Source organism: Solanum pennellii, chromosome 5, assembly GCF_001406875.1.
Source record: "Solanum pennellii chromosome 5, SPENNV200".
Classification (NCBI taxonomy): domain Eukaryota; kingdom Viridiplantae; phylum Streptophyta; class Magnoliopsida; order Solanales; family Solanaceae; genus Solanum; species Solanum pennellii.
Window position 1 is genome coordinate 164977 of NC_028641.1, and position 18798 is coordinate 183774.

The 18798-nt window shown below is 28.2% G+C and overlaps 1 protein-coding gene across 1 annotated transcript; it reads left to right on the plus strand.

Moving 5' to 3' along the window:
• The first annotated feature begins 14846 nt into the window (after positions 1-14846).
• Positions 14847-18224, plus strand: LOC107020854 (polygalacturonase At1g48100). The gene is made up of 7 exons (XM_015221372.2): positions 14847-15253; positions 15868-15999; positions 16270-16497; positions 16576-16620; positions 16706-16913; positions 17335-17525; positions 17606-18224. The coding sequence occupies exons 1-7, from the start codon at positions 14924-14926 to the stop codon at positions 17996-17998; spliced, it is 1527 nt and encodes a 508-aa protein (XP_015076858.1). The 5' UTR covers positions 14847-14923; the 3' UTR covers positions 17999-18224.
• The last annotated feature ends 574 nt before the right edge of the window (positions 18225-18798 follow it).

Genomic DNA, 18798 nt, shown 5'->3' on the forward strand with positions numbered 1-18798 from the left:
AAAAAAAATAAGATGGTTTGTTAGCGGGAATTAGTTGATGGTAAGTCTAATGGACAGCGGACACATAACAGCACAAAAAAAATGCCTGCACGCCAATGTGGACCAACCAACCGGTAAAATAAGTTATTTGACGTGAGATATAAAATATAATAATTTTGACATAAAATGTAAGATATTTTATTATTTGTTTCGTTAGTGACATTAGATAGTTTTTGAATTATTTATTCTATAATTTATATCATAGTGAGGTAATTTATTTGGATAATTAATTAATCTTGAGATAACATATTTTTAACTGAACTATCCCTCGGTATGTTTGGTACGTTGGAGGATATCTTCCACCGTTGATAGGTTATCAAGAATATATTACTTCAAAAGCATTTATGTTATCTAGCTAATGCTATGAAAGCGGGATAGAATAGAGATCGGTGGTTCAAGAGTAAAGGGAGTTGGGTGGATCGGGGTAAGACAATATATTTAGAATGTCATCTATGTAATTTATTTTTTCGTATTTTGTTATAAAAATTATTTTTCTTATATTTAAAATGAATTTGGTTGGTCGAAAGATATTTTTATCAATCACACCATATTGGCTTTAGCCATTGACCCACCCCCTATAGTAGAAAATAAGTATAATCATTTCTTAGAACTTCAAATATTGATATAATTATGCTTTTACTTAGTAATTATAGGTAAAAAAAATTTATAAGTATCAATTGATAATTTGGTAATTAAAAATTATATCTATTAGGAAATTATTTATAAGTATCATATTAATTAAAAACGATAACTAACATGCTACCATAGATTATAATTTAATGATACTATATATAAAAAAAAGATATTAATTTTATCTTTGTAGGCTAATGTGTAAATATTCTTTTATATTATTAAGTCACCAAAAAGGTATATATATTGATGGCGTAAAAATTGTGGAGTTATGTCTTTTTGTGTTGATATTTTGTGTAACGGTCAAAACTGGAGTTATGTAATCTCTAGGCAGCCATGTCTGATTTTGTTAGTAGATTGTTTTATTTTAATATAACAAGTGTGACACTTTGGAACAGATGGGGATCAGAGTCAAAAAATGGAATATACACAAGTAAAAAGAAACAAAATGTGATACTTCTCTTTGTTTTTACAACAAACGGTTGAAAAGATTTGTATAAAGAAACGTACATAAATTTTAGATTACTTTGATAAGTTTTAATTTGTAATATTACGTATTTTATTAGATTTTTATGTCTCCAGATATGTTTAGATAAATATAGAGGCGAATCACCCTATAGGTTGGGGTGCACGTGCACCAGTTAACTTCGAAAAAATCATGTATATATATGTATATACATATATATCTTCAGAAACTTGCATAAATTAGAATATAATAAATAGTGCACCCATGAGGAGCATATGAGTGTTATTATGTTACTGGTACAAGCCAGATGAATCATTCGCGAATTTATCTAAGATAATATTGGTGCACCCAAAGTCTTTAGATCATGATTTTGCCTCTGAATTCATTTATCTTGAATACATGAGATCAAATTTAAGTATAATTTATTCTAAATATATTAAATTTAATTAAATTTTAAGACGTTTTGCAAGTACTTGTCTTCGACAAATTTCAAATAAAACTTTTAAAATGGAAGTCGTACATGAATCCTATCTAATTATAATTAAACTATTCTCATAGTGTTTGTGGCTATCAAATTTAATGGCATTGTAACCAAAAAAGATTAGGCTTAGGCGAGAAATTGCCAGAAGTGGTTGGCTGCCAAAAACACCAAATTAATGAAGTTTACTTAACGTGGCACACTAAATATAATATTCTTTTATAGTTGTATACATTTTTAATTTCTTGATATACATATTTGTATTTAATTCATTCAATATATATGTGTCAGTAATTTTAAAATATTTATCATTTAGCCGTTGTAGACATATCTAGCAGACAATATCAAATAAAAATCTAAGAAATCACACGATCAATCGAAATTACACGATTAATTATAAGACTTCATCATCTTAATTACTTCAAACTAGTAACAAATCCTTAAGAGGAAGAAGTAGAAATTAAAATTAAGAAGAGAGGGAAGTTCCAGATTAATCTAAGCAACTAAGAAATAAGAGACAAGTTCATATCATAAACCTAGCTAATTGATTATTTCCCTTCAAGATCTCAAATGTAATTTGACATCTTATCACATGAGTTCTTCATCTTAGTTATATTCATAATAGAGTACCTCTAGAAAGTAAAAATTACAAAAATTTTAACATTGGAAGTATCCCTCTCTTATACCAAATGATTCTTTATTTGCTAGATCGTGATTTCTGATAATTTATTTGAAACTAATACTATTATAAATAAAATTTATTTGTAAATTTCACTCATTTTTAATTGAACCATCTCGCCAAAATGGGAAATAGATTCCGAATGAAATATCAAAAAGCTTTTTTATTTTCTGTTTTGTTTATTCTTTTTATTAAACATTACTATTTCTCAGCCATTTTAGATTGGAAGAGTCAATACTCATGTGTCTGCTAAAGCTTAAAGGAATTGTTGGGAGCTTGTGAAGTATGACTTCTATAATATATATATACATATATATATATATATATATATTCCTCACTCCATTCCACTGATATGACCCTATTTCTTTTTTTATAATTTAAATTATTTTATTTTATTTTAAGAAAAAAAATCTCAAATATGTTATTAGATTTTGAAAAAAATTCATATATGTCAATATTTAAAAATTTGTTCCATCAATGTCATTTAACTGACAAATTTTAGATTCAATTATATAAATTGAAACAGAAAATAAATAATTAGTCTTCCCAAAATGCCAGTCAAAATGATACTCTCAAGTCTCAGCTTAAGCTAACTAAGTCAAAAGTATACCCCATATATATATATATATATATATATGCTTCTTTAGTATTTTATTGACTTTTTATTACAATTTCTGGATAGGCTGCAAAGTTCACGTCAGTATGTTAGCTTAGCCATCTTTGTTTTATTTATTTATTTATTATAACATTAGTTTCTTGTAGTGTTCTCTTTTTTACTTTTTTAAAATTTTAAATGATAAAAATGGAAGTCTTATGTTGTTTATTCACTTCAACTCAAGTGGATGGCTGCTGATCTATAGTTGGTGGGTTTTTCAAAAATTGATGTTAGATGTTTAGCACTTCTGTATTTTTTTAAAAATATGATTTGATGTGTTTTAGATCTTTTAGAAATAACATTTTTATTTTATAAGAGATTGTAAAATTGTATATAGGTTTGTTTAATATTGTATAAACAATCTTTATGAGCATTTATATATCTATCTATGATGCATGACTATTTTATTAAATTATTTTGAGTAAACAACATCAATCCACTAGTTTAGTGTCTAGTTACATGTCTTCACTTAAGTTAATAAAATTACCTTTTGTATCATATATTTGTCAAAGATACATGTATTTGGCATATTTAAATACATGCAAAACATATACATCTACTTCTGTGCATTTAAAATCAAAATATAACTGAAACACACTAATTTAGGAGTAAATCACGTGTCTAGAGATTCATGAGGATCTGGCCTATCTCTGATCCAAATTTTTTTTAAATTCTGATTCGATTTTCGATTCGATTTACGTTTAGAGTACTAAATAACTAATACCAATGTACAATAATGTTAGAAGCCCATTCTGAGGCCCAATTTAGATTCACCGAAATAGGCCTAATACAAGAGGCTGACTTGTGTAAATGTCACTTTTTAAGCTATCATTTATGTTTTGTCTCTATTTTAAAAAGTAGCACAAATACCTATAAAGTTATAAGATTTTACACATAGTACAAAATTTTGAAGGTAATTTAAAAATTATGAACTATTTCATATCCTAAAAATATCTTTTATAATTGAGTAAAAATAAGAGTTTACTCCTTAAATTTCTCATTTATGTATTCAACCTATAAAATCTCTCTCTGTCATCTTAATATGTCACCATACTAACCAAAAAAATCACGAATAAGTTATTTTTCTCATTAAATAAAAAATTCACAGTAAATTCATTTACAATAATACTTGTAAGATGTTCGCTCTAGGAAAGTACGAAGGGCTCCCAAAAAAAATTAATAATGAATTTTATAATTTTATTTTCATCTAAATAATATTGAAAATTACAAAAAATGATCAAAATTTATGCAGAAAAAAAAAGAAAGCAAAAGTGACCTACTTTTTTTCAAAAATATTTTAAAATTTTAAATTAAACGACTTAAACCTTTATATCAGTAAATTAAATTTTTATAATAATATACAATGTAATGTATTTCAAATAAATAACTCTTTTATGTCATATAAAAATAAGAATGATGTAAAATAAATTTAAAAAAAAAGGCAACTATAAATTATTACTATTATTTTTATGTGTACGTGTGTATATATATATATATATAGTAATAATAATTTAAATATACACATAAAAATACTTAGGGTCATATATTCCTTAACTATGTGGGGCAATTCTATTTCCAAATTTGTCTCAAATAATATTAGTATATACCTATTTAGGCAAAACATCAATTGTCTCGCCTTCATGGTCTAATAGTGATGGTGATCCGTTGATAATAATTGGAGGCGACACTAGTTGATTGTTAGTAGGGATTGGTCATAGCAGGGGTATGACCTGCAAGTAATTGTTTTAGATTTAGTGTTGTGGTGGTCAAGATGGCGGCCGCCTATGACAGTCACAATGAATATAATTATAATGATAGAGATGACTGACAATAGTGGTTGCTGGTGGTGTTGGTTGTCAGTGGTAATTGTGTATGGTTGACAGTTGACAACAATAATTCTGGTTGCAAATTACACTTTATTATGTGCTGATCAAATAGTTACACGACAAATTAAGTATGTCAGACAATGTAATTACACCCAATTACACTAAAGAATGACTTCCGATGAGATTAAAACTTTGTTTAACATCTTAATCATTAAGATGTATTCAGAATCAACTCAATCTGAATGTACTTAATGACTTAAGATTAAACCTCTATTAGTTACAAGCAAATGAGTCCCTAATCTATAGATACAATAGGTCAGAAATATAATTGCTCATGGATAAGAATAATAATCAACTGTGTTGGAGCTTTCTTAGGCAAGCCATAACCTTGTTTGATATGGACTTTTATCACCCAATATGGGGAATCAAGATCCTTATTTTTAGCTATTTATTTTTAATGAGCAGAAAAATGTTCTAATATGCTCACTTAACTTGAAAAATCACAAAGTAAAAGGTAATCAAATGAGTGTTGTTGAAGCAAATGACAATTCTATTGATTCTTGATGCTTTTAAGATGGTCCCTTCATGTACATATATAACACAACATAACGAATGGCCTTAATTGTGTACACTTTTCTTCTATTTGTCATGACAAAGCAATCCCTTTTATTGTCTCTCTTGGTAGCTATTCATTTATTGGTCGCAAACTTGTATTAAAAGCCAATCCAACCATATATAAAACTATTGATTAATTTTGTAATGCTACCTTTGTGGTTTACTGAGTTTAATTAGGTGGCTGCACCTTATTGTTGATCATACAGTGTCATGCAATATATGCGGGATTTCATCGAATTCATAATTTTTGGAAACGATCTCTCTACTTCAGAGAGATAATGATAATATTTGAAATACACGCTATGCAATTTATAAAATTTCACTTAATTTATTATTATCGTTGTACCTCTTATTAGGTGGAACTATTCATTGATTTTGTAAGACCCCATAGTAAATGTATGTGGTATCTAAATTTTAGGTTTGGAAGGCCCATAGGGATATCTAGTAGAGGGGGAGAAGTAATCTGAAATAAATTGAAATTGCTTTTAAGGGATGAAAAGGTCTTTAGACACCTATGCTCTAACTTTGAGTGATTATATCTCTTAATTTATAATGAATTAATCAATGAACCATATACCAAATGAAAGCTCTTCTAATATAGTTTCCAACAATTCAAATTCTTTGTCATTTCGATAAACTTGAATATGATAAGTATAACTAGAGTATGTATCTCTTTTTTTAAAAAAAGGACCACAAGTATTTCAACACAAAAGAAAGTAACATAGTAGAAAAATACCATAATACAATATGTGTGCACACCTCAACTATTTTATATTATAGATTGTAGTATATTCAACAAAAAATAGAGAATATTATTATAACATGTGTATAGATACAAGAAAACGTAAGTTAGCAAGTTACCATTATAATTTGTGTGGCTCTTGGGGACCTTAGCTAATGTAAGTGGCTATGAACATGACAGTGTAGGTGTGCTATATGTCTAGCTAGATTATGAATTTTATTATAGTATCATGTGCTTGTCTTTTTTCTCTTATATTGACCTTGTGCCTCAACAAACAAAATTTGGTTTTATTTTCAACATAAATATGTTACTTTGTTTGGACTTTTTTGATGAGTCTTATTTTAAAAAGGGGTCTACATAGCCAAAACTTGTGGGTATTCAGACAAATCCGTGAATGCCCGTGTTCTCTGATTATTGCTACAATATATCACTATGTGAAAAGTATTTCTAAAATAAGTTAAAAAACTGAAGAAAATCTCCCCCTATATACTTTTTATTTTTTTCGACTTAAGAATTATTTAAATTTTAACTGTTTTTATTTGAAAATTTCTTTTATTTAAGTCAGTTCTAAAACTCTTTGATTCTTTTTATTATTTTTATAAATTTATATTTTAAATTCTTGAATAAAAACAAACTAAAAGTTTCACATGTCAAACAAGCTAATGAATCATTTCCATTGGAAGGTTAAGATGGGACAGCAGATAGATATATACCCTCATTTTCTGCTTCTCTTTTTTTAATTTTGTGTCTCAATTTACAAAGTTCTATGATGATCCGTGAACCAGTCTTTAATGTTCGGGCGGAGTCAGAGTGTAGATTACAGATTCGATCACACATATATATATATATATATATATATATTTATTTATTTATAAAAATTGTTTCTGATTAGGTATAAATTTAAAAATAAAAAAAATAATGAAACACTTAATTTAAAATAAGTCATAAATATTTATACAATTATATATTATTAGTAATTATAAGAAGTTGATTTGTATGGTTCCACTTTTCCAATGCAATGCTTTTCACATGGTAATTCTAACTTTGGTTGGACAAATTTACTCCCTTTAATGCATGTGAGTTTAGCATTGTGATTTGCATGTGTAGTCGTAATTATTAATAAGGAGGCTTTTTAGTGTGAATTTGAATTTAAATAAATAAAAAGAAATTAAATATTGTAGTAATTGGTGATAAATATAATTATTTAGTCATTTTTAAAGTCTAATAATATGATCAACAATCTTAATTAGTTTTTTAAAGTAATTATATTTACTCATTGATAAAAGATCAATCACTTATCTAGACATGTAATTTTAACAGTTTTGCAAAAGAAGAAAATAGTACTCCTAGTAAATAACAATATTAATTACAATAAAGACAAAAGAAAATTTCCATTTGATCTGATCCAATGTATATGGCTAGGAGAAAAAGAGGAAAAAAAACAAAAATATGATAATTAGTAATTTATATATATATCTTTCCTTTTATTGCTAAAAGATTAATTTAACTACCCTCTCAAAATTGTAAATTGCTATATATATACTGTTGCCTACATTAGAATGCAATAAGAAGTGCTAAAAGCCTATTTGGATTAGCTCATATTAAGTATTAAGTTAAATTAGTTTTAAAAATATTCTAACTTAGGAGTAAGTTATATAAGCCATCAAGACTCTATATTAAAAATATTTCCTTTTCTTCAATTTTTTTGGATACTTTTTCATTGATGAGGGTCAAATGAAAATTTTGTACCATCCATTTCGATGCCAAGTTCAAAGTTTGATAAAATTCAAAGGTAGAAACCACACTATAAGTATTAGGAAAATGACAAAATAATTCTTTATACTGGGGGGATAAATCTAAAGTATATTTTGAGCAGTTTTGATTATTTTATTCTTTAGATGTGCAAAAAATAATTATTTTTTTTTATTTTGTTTTCTTACTTCAAATTACGTACAATAAATTAAAATAATTCAATTTTGTTTCATGGCTAACTATAACTCCAATTTCCAAAAAATATCTTTTACTTCTAAAATTAAAGTTATTTTTTTATTTCATAGTAAAACATGATCAAACATCTTATAAATATCAATATTTGAGTAATTTTAGAGTTTGACTTTGACCAATTTGTTGACCCAAGAATAATCTATTTGCCAGAAAAAACATTCAAATTTATATTGCCTAAAGCCTTAAGAAAAAAACACTTTATATATACTAAATTTTTTCTTCTATCTCAAAATTTAAACTCAAAACTCCTATCCATCTCACCAAAGACGGACATATGTTGTGCATTATGGGTGCTTAAGCACCCACCGTCTTTGGTGACAAACAATATTATTTAGGTAAAAAAAATAGTAATTTAATCAAATATATTAATTGAGCACCCATTCTATGCAATATTTTCCAATCTAAAAAATATTGAGCATTTATAATACAAAATTTTTAGATCCGCCACTGCATCTCACACCCTACAATTTACTCATGATTTAACTTGAATATGGAGACTCAAAAAGTTATCAAACATTAGAATTTAGAACAAAGAGAGTAGAAAATTAATAGAATCTACTAGTTTCTTCATAATTTTTTTCATACAAACGGAAAGGTCAAAGAGTTAGAAATACAACATTTATAAAGTTATTTCTTATCTATGTACCACCAAAAATAATATACGTAACTTTTCAGTATCTTTGTTAATCGTACATGCATAAATAAATGTATATAGATACATTTAAGTACAACTTTGATGTTTTTACTTTTAACCTTTTGCATCCATCCTTTTCAAGTATAACTATTTGATTAACTTTTAGTCACATGCATTAACTTTAATTAGCATAGATTCAGATTTAAAGAAAATAATGTTCCCTAACGAATTTCTGTTTCATTATATAGTGTTTAGCTGTTAGTGGCAAAAAAATAAAATAAATTAAAACACCTAAATTGAGAATCTAATTAATTAAGATAATTAAATTCAATACGATAAAAAAAGTAGGCAAGTGTATGAAACAACAACTCATTATTAATTTATGTAATGTAGCATTCCCAAGATTTAACATTTGTAAAACATAGATTTAAAAAATAAATTAAATATATAATAATCATCATATTGCTAATAGTATATTATATTAATTATTTATTAAATAAAAAGTCAATAAATTAAATTGACCTGGCAGACAAGAATGAAGGTATTCCGTTGGTGTCATTACTCAAACAAGGAAAAACATCCGTACAAATTATTCAGCAAATTTAGGACTTGGTTATATATTATAAAAATATATATTATAGTTGTGGTATCTTTTAAGATGTATAAAATAGTATCTTTAAGCATGATGTAGGAAGAATTTTGTGTTTATAACTAATTAATTGTATAACACAAACGCATAAATTATAAATCATACAGAAACAATGTTATCGTACTAATTCAATATATATAGTCAAACCATTCTTGAAAATGGTTGATGTATAACAAAATTGAGAAATAATGAATTATAACTCGTGATGCTACGATTTGAATGATAATTATTTGGGTGCCAATAATGATAGGATAAGGCACCATGGTTGGCCTCCAAATGTCAAAGTTGCATTATATATAAGCCTAAAAGAGAAAAGAAAGCTGGCAATTTATTAAAACCAATCATATACTAAAAAAATTAAAATATATAGTATAATGTTTGCTGAGTTCACGGGAGGTATCAAATAAGTTCACGAGCATAACTTCCACTAAAAGACGAAGGTCCTACTACCTACCCTACTCATCATATTTCTTCTTTGCTTTTCCAAATGCCCTACCAACAACACGAATAACTGATTCAGAATTTAAATTTTATAAATTATTATATTTAAACTTATTATATTTTTATATATAAATTTAAATCTATTTTTATTATAATTTTTAAGAGCATTCTATCAAAATTATTGAGTTCAAATGAATCTCATAATTTTACTTCAAACCTTTTTTGTTTTTCTTCATGACAATTGTTTATGATCTTCTTTCTATCCCAAGTTCCCAAGAAAGAAGATTTAACTTTATTTCTAATCAAAATAGTATCAAATAAGATAAAAGGAAAGGAAGGAGTATATGAAAAATTCTTTATATTATACATTCAATTGAGACTTTTAGAAAGTGACAACGTGAGCGTAATCATCATCGAGACTCAAGACAGATCAAAGGAAAACCATATGGTACATTATTGGTTTTCGTAAAATATTATTTATATCAAATTAAATTGATACGATTTGACACTTGCGAGACGGTAAATTAACAATAATAATTTCATATACTCACGTAATAAAAAATTACAACTTTAATTTTTTTATATAAAAAAGAATTACGTCTTAAACACAGTAGCACTTTTATACATGTAGAAATATTCCACAGAGAGCAACTAATTAAGTAATTTCTTTTGTTAAACAATTATACAAAAATATATTTTAATCAAGTTAGAGTAGTTTTTTACTAATATACTAGTAGTTTATATATTTATTAGTACTTTAATAATATTTATAAATATATATGTAACTATATACTTTGATATATATATTAAAATAATGATATCAAAATTTTGAATTTCGATATAATAATTCAATACTGTAATCATGCTCGACATACCGTATCATGCCCCGTCCTGCAATGCTGGAAAAGATTATACACATGTGATATAATATTTTCTTTATTACTATTAGAAAGAACAGCTGTTTTAAAATTAATTATTGATTGTTTTTAGTACAAATTGAAATATTGTTTCATTTGGACGTTAATACAGGTGGATTTCCAGCTTCCACAGTTATAAATTACGTGAAGAAATTAGAGGGAAATTAAATGACTTTAATTTAAGTATTAATTAATTAATTCGTGTCAGAGGAGCTTTACATAAATCTTCAAATATATGGAAACAGGCAAAAATCATGGCCCCATAAATGGGATGAAATTATTGATTACAAAAGGGCATTTTGAATGGATGTATCGTCACGTGCATTTACCTGTAAAATTCAGTACCCTTTTAGTTGGAGATTTTTCCTAAAAAGAAAATAATTATTCCTTATTGAATTTAAGAAAAAGGGTCTGGTATTGAGGTGTATATCAGATCATTTTTCCTTAAATTTACTATACTTGAATCAAAAATTTTATGAAAACAATCTCTCTATTCTCCCTAAATCTCATCTGTGGATAGATTATTAATTTTATATTTGTATTTTCCTAGGATTATTTTGCATTAATTAACCTTAAAATTAAAGGGGTTGTTATCATGAATTAGTCGATGTTTAACCTTAAAATTAAAATGATATCTATTCGGAGTTGATAAGACCGTAATTAACGTTAGCCCTATTTTCTTGTAAGTATTTCAATGAATAATTTTTGTTTTATCATTAATAATAGACCAATAAGTTTATACATTATCTAGCATAATATAAATTCGAGGAAAAAAAATAAGTCTCTTCAACCATTTGATGTAAAATGTGACGATACACTTGAAACATTATTTCTTACTTCTCTAAACTATCTAGACATTATTTTAATTGATACTCCACCAATTCAAATAGTAAGAATGAATTTGAAAACAAACTAGTAAATCCTTCAACTTCTTCTTCTAAAATATCAAATAGTATAACTTTGAAACAAATCAAAATTCACATGAAATACAAGTGTCAAACAATGCAATATATGTGTAATGTCCAAATAGATTGAAAGAGATAGAGATTAAAATAGAGATAAGAGAGGTCAAAGTGCAAAAGACAAACTTGTTGGGTGGAAAAAATGAATTGTGGTTCCAAAATACTGTCTATCTGTATGTCTTAGCTTAACAGGTAGGGTGATGTAGACATACAACTTCTTGATACCTTCACATATATATGGGGAAAAAAAAAATTTATACTTTTTTTGTCGTCTTAATTTGACTTGACACAATGTTTTTAAAAAAACGAAAGGTTAAAATTTGTGATCTAAAATAAGTTATAAGTAAGTATTTGTGTGACTGACTATAAATCATTCATTAAGGACAAAGTTAAATTGTTACTAAATACAAAAATATGTTATTATTCTTTTTAAAGTTGACTAAAAATAAAAGTGAGTCGTGTAAATTGAAATAGAAGAATATAGAAACAGACACAAACATACATATACAAACAATAGTTATTAAATTTATGAATGTTTTATATACTGACAGTATAAAATACTTTGTTAATTAGCGTAAATTCGACTCTAAATATTTTACTCGCATATTTTTTCTCTTCTTCAAATTATGAATCTATACTTATATTGTATAGGCTACGAAGGGATTCAATTAAATTTTAGTGTGCAAAAAGTGGGGAAAATATTATAGTGTATAGATGTAAATTTTTGAAACTAGAAAGAAGAGATCTAGAATCTTTTAATTTAATATAGTAATAAATATGATGCAATAATGTGATTCGAAAATTCAAATTTTTGACTTTATAAAAATCTAAGGGAGAATAGTGTCAAGGTCACAAGTATTGGTATTTTTTTTGAATAAGAACTAAAATTCAAAAAAAGGTATTGAAAAAGTAAAGAAAAAGTTTAGTTGGACAATCAACAAAAAGAGAGAAAAGAAAGAATTTAATGTCATTGAAAACTCAAAAACTACCCATATGATGATGTTGCTAAAAATTCTTTGGTCACAATCAGATCAATTTCTCTTCACATAAAAAGTGCAAAAAAAATACCTACATTCTATTGTGACATTCATGAATTCCAGAGTGCCCTACCACAGCCCCCACAAATTTTTTATCTACTTTTTTTTTATATATATAATATAATATAATATAAAAACTTTATTCTAAACCCACCATTCCATAAACAGCTAAAGCATGTGATCCTTTTTGTTACGTACATTGATGTTATGTGGACTAAATTATTGTCAGTTTGGACACTTGGCTTTGTGTATACATATTTTAGTAGTATACTGTACATAAACCTCATGCAACTACTTATTCACATATTTAATAAAAATAAAACCTACCTTAGTACAAAACCATGGGCGTTATGTTTCTATTCCCCCTCCCCCACCCCATTCTTTTGTTGATTGCATCGCCCCGTTTCATTTTATATAACAATATTTTAATTTGGAATAGTTTTTTTTAAAAAAACAAATCGTTCTAAAAACATCCTCGAAAATTATAATTTTAAACACGTTTTGATATTTATATTCACAACTACTAGAAATAAATGTTTTTTCTTTCACAACAAATCCGTAAAAAATATATGTCATAAAACACAATATTTTTATTTATTTTTCATTGAATCAGTTCCGTGGAGAAAATATATGATGAGAAACAGATTTTTACTGAAATAGTACGAAGCTTTTCTAGTTTTTTCATATGAAACAATTATAATTTTTTTTTATTAATGGTAACTATTATAAGATCATAGTAAGATGAGAGTTCAATTAAAACAAACTACGAACAAAAACAGTAACAAAATCAAACAAATAAGAGTATGATTGCACTTGCCAACTATACATTGGAGGAATATAATTCATGTACCTTTCCTTCCTAGCTACACTGATAATTAATCAAATAAAAACAAAATCCAAAATTTAAATTAGTAACTACAAATCGTTGAACTCACTTCTTGCACCATCTATATATATGCTTATATAATAAATCTGTTCGTTTTTTCTACTGATTGAAGTATAAAGTATAGTATGAGGGAATAAAAATATAATGATTCGATAGAAGTAATTAATTTGAAATGGAAATTGCAGAAGGGGAAGAGAAAATTAAAGGTACAAAAAACTTAAGCCCGTGAAGGTTGCATGTGATCATAAAAGAGCTGTTATAATCAGTGGTCTTGACCACTTATACACCCAACCACGTGCCCTCTTTTTGGCTTTTATAATCAAAAAATTAATAGTCCTTCTGGTAAAAATAATAACAGCATATAATTCCTACTAACTACTAAATTTAATCCAACAATACTATTTCTATAATTATTTTCTAATCATTAATATCTGCTTGAAAAGACACACACATAAAATAAAGCAGAAATTTCCTTGCTTAAACATGTAAACGAAAACAATTTCCCCAACAAAAGGGGTATTTAGTAGCAATAGATTTTTCATTAAGTGATAATATTTATTGGTATAATAAAATTTAACAAGAATTGAGTAAATGTCATTGAATTTACAATAGTTAAAATCTTTACTGTCATTATAACAAACATGATTTTTTGTGGCAATATATATAAGCATTAACAAATGATACTTTAATTTTCACGGACATTAGTTAATTATCATTAAATTAAATTTCACTATAAGCTTTAGCGGTATTCACAAAAATTTTCAGTAATAATTGCCTCTAAAAATATATATTTAGCGACAACTAGATTATTATCAATAGTCAATTACCGCTAAAAATTATTTTTAATATTTTAAGAACAAATGCGCATCAAAATTTATTTTATTGCATAATTATGTAAAATTAAATTTCCCTTATTTGCATGACAGTTGAAACCAACCAACTGTTTTGTTCTTTTTTTTTTTCAACTCATATGCCAAAGATGATGGATATACTAAAGGGTAACAATTTTTTTTCAGCCAAACAAAAATCACATCAAGAAAAAGAAGTTTATTAATTAAAATAGGGGACCAAGAATAAATGACATAAATGCCTAACATATAGTATATAAAATATTACTAAAACAATTTTTTTTTTGTTTATGCATGTACTATTTACATTTACATGTTCTTTCCTATATAAACCACCAGATGCCTCCTCTGTTGTATAAGTAAAAAAAAAAAAGAGTCCCTCCATTGTTTCTCTCTTCCAAAAAAAAAAAAAATTATGGGAAGATTAAGCTTTCGGAGCGTTACGTTTATGTTCATCGTTACATTTCTGGTATGGTCATCGTTAAATGTTGAGGTTTGTAATGCAAGAAGAGGTAAACATTGGAGACAACATGGTACAACATCCTCTGTTTCTTTGTACAAGAAGAAGGGGAAGAATCATGGTAGTAATAACCACCATAAAAGTGGTGGCAAACCGAAGCCAAAGTATGCGTCTCCACCACCAATTAGTCCGCCAAGCAAAGGCTACGACAATGTACCTTCGACTAACATATTTGATGTAACAAATTTTGGTGCTGTTGGAGATGGCAAGACCGATGATACTAAGGTAAACTCATGTTTTCAATGAAAATTTTCAATATTCGTTACTAGAATGAGTAACTGTGTTGAACAAGTAGTGTAACGTTGAAATTCAGTGACAATACATGTAATTCACTAAGAAATTTGACAATTGACTACTCTGTACCACACTCTGAATTTCCAAAATGTAAGTTCATAGACATTAGTTGATGAGAAAAAGTTGAAGAAATTCACATTGATAATTTCATGTTTACAGGACAAAAAGTTAGGTAAACGTGAGTTGTGACAATTTTATTGTTGTATTATTATTAATAAACTAACTTTGGGAGTACAACAATATATATTTTTGAAATAAGGAAAACTTAATAATACATTAGATAAGACAGAATTGCAGGCAGAGTCGTAGAGAGAAAATGTGGTGGCTCCCACATTTAACTTACAACTGAATATGTTTATGAAAATTTTAATAACATAAAAAAGGGCAGACCAGTGCACTAAAGCTCCGCTATGTGCAAGATTCGGGAAAAGGCTTATTAAACGCAGTTTTACCTTGCATTCTGTTAGAGGCTGTTTTAATAACATAGTAATCTCCTAAAATGCATATTTCTATTCAACTAACCATGAAATCTTGAAATCTAACAGGCATTTCAAGCTGCATGGGCAGCTGCTTGTAAAGTGGAAGATTCAACGATGATCGTTCCATCGAAATATGTATTCCTTGTAGGACCAATTTCATTCTCAGGTCCATACTGTCAACACAACATTGTATTTCAGGTCAGTACTCGAAAATATTGATTATCAACAGAATGTATGAGCCAATGTTACTTGGTACATTTTTACTCTGCCTTTGACATATATGTGTCTGAATGAGTGTGAACACTCTGTCATGAAGAATTACATGATTCCGAATCATAATACTGATACGAGTTTCATATACATCAGGAAGAATTCAAGAACCGTCACACGAACCAGTCTTAAAGTTGCAGATTAGGGACTAGTCTTAAAGACTGTTTTGATGAATATGTTATATGTTCTGTTTTGCAGCTTGATGGAACAATAATTGCTCCAACAGATGCAAAATCTTGGGGTTCAGGTATTATGCAATGGCTTGAATTTACCAAATTGGTAGGAATTACAGTCAAAGGAAGCGGGGTGATTGATGGAAGAGGTTCTGTTTGGTGGCAAGATACACCGTATGATGATCCTCTAGACGATGAACTGAAACTGATCATCCCCTTAAACAAGACATTATTGAGACATCCTCTGACTCCTGTAATTACAAATCTCTCTATCAATTTTCAATATCTAAATTCAATTTGTTATCCTTTCTTATACTCTTTTGTTTGACAGATAAATAGCTCACTTAGTGGGAAAATGCCAAGCATTAAGCCAACAGTAAGCACAATTTCAAACAGCTAATGTTTTTCAAGTTTGGGCATTATGTTGTTCACTATATACTAAACGAAACATTGAAATGCAGGCTCTACGATTCTATGGGAGTTTCAATGTTACTGTAACAGGCATCACAATTCAAAATAGCCAACAATGTCATCTCAAATTCGACAATTGCATAGGGGTATTAGTAAACAATTTCACTGTCTCATCTCCTGGAGATAGTCCTAATACAGATGGAATCCATTTACAGAACTCCAAGGACGCGTTAATTCGCAGTTCCAACATTGCTTGTGGTAATTACTATACTCAATGAATTCTTTTACAACAAAAATAACTGATAACAGAGAGAACAATATGCCAGAATATTGTCCACATTGATAATAAGGACCAGATTCTTCAATGTGTGACCACTAACACTTCGACACGTAGCAACAACCTATCTTTAATGTATAATTTTTGCACCACAAGCTTCAAGACCCTACCTCCAAAAACTCATCTTGTCTATATAGTAAAAGAGTAAATTCAATATAGAGATAGACTTTTAGCCCCACACATTAAATATTTCAGTCCTGTTACTCAAAATATGATAGTAACTTTATGATAGAATAAACAATTTGAACATCAAAAGAGCCAAGCACATATTATGTCCTTCAATTTAAAATGCTAGTATATGCTAAAAATACTCATCGATGTTTTTTTTTTTAACTTGTATAGGAGATGACTGTGTCTCGATACAAACTGGATGCACCAATGTGTATGTCCACAACATAAATTGTGGACCAGGACATGGAATCAGCATTGGATCACTAGGGAAAGACAATACAAAGGCTTGTGTTTCAAATATTACTGTCAAAGATGTTATTATGAAGAACACGATGAATGGTGTCAGGATTAAGACATGGCAGGTGTGGTTTTCTCGTAACGACTTTTTGAGTTCAAATGTATCTAACAACGAATATTAACATTTGGTTATACTACTATGCAGGGCGGGTCAGGGTCAGTACAAGGAGTGTTTTTCTCAAACATTCAAATGAACGAAGTTCAGCTACCGATTGTAATTGATCAGTTCTATTGTGACAAGAGCAAATGCAAAAACCAGACAGCTGCAGTGGCTTTATCAGATATCAACTACGCAGGAATTAAAGGAACCTATACAGTAAAACCGGTGCATCTAGCATGTAGTGACAGTATGCCTTGTCAAGACGTGACCATGATGAATATCCAACTAAAGCCAATACAGGAGCGTTACCACATGTATGATCCATTCTGTTGGCAGACGTTCGGGGAGTTATATACTCCTACTCAACCTCCAATTGAATGCTTACAAGTCGGAAAACCAACGAGCAACAAGATTCAAGCAGATCATGATCAATGCTAGTATAGTAAGATTATTATTATTATCTATAATTATATATTTTTGGTGTCTTCATTTGTGAGGCCGGCATACTTTTGCTGACCCCTATTACACCATATATAGAATGATTGCATATTCTTAATGCATAAGAGTATAGAATTTTGTTTTTTCTCTTTTAGTAAAATTACTGTATGTGGTATTGAGTGGATTTCTATAGTAAGGTATGAGAAGATACTTCCTTCTGGTAAAACTGTTAACTTGTTCTGCTACATTGACACCAACAGAATTACTATCCTACGAAAAATGATTGAAAACACAAGGAGTTGCTACTCATGATATTGAATCGAAGATTCATTGGTGGACCTCAGAATCTAACACTCCGCTATGTTTTCAGAACTTTTAACATACCACCATAGACATTAACGGATAAGCTGCGTACTCTATGCAGAAACTAGAAGTGGTCATATTCACATATACATATATCTTCAACAAGATAACTGAAATCCATATGCATATGCCTTCCATTTAAAAGCCGGTGATTGATCCCTATAACTCGCTTTATGAATTCATAAACCAGCGGAGCTGCAAACAGACAAAATCTAGCAGTTAACTAAAACCCCAACTCCCTCAAGTTACATAAAACACACATACACACACAGGTATCATGGATTGAAGTAGTAAAGTAACAAACTCAAACCATATAAGGTGCATCACCTTGCACATAATTATTGGAGCAGACTCCAAATAGCGTAAAATCATCACTTTCTTTGGGTAATTAAATATTGAATAACTACTTCCACTCTGTTTACATTTAAGTAGAACAC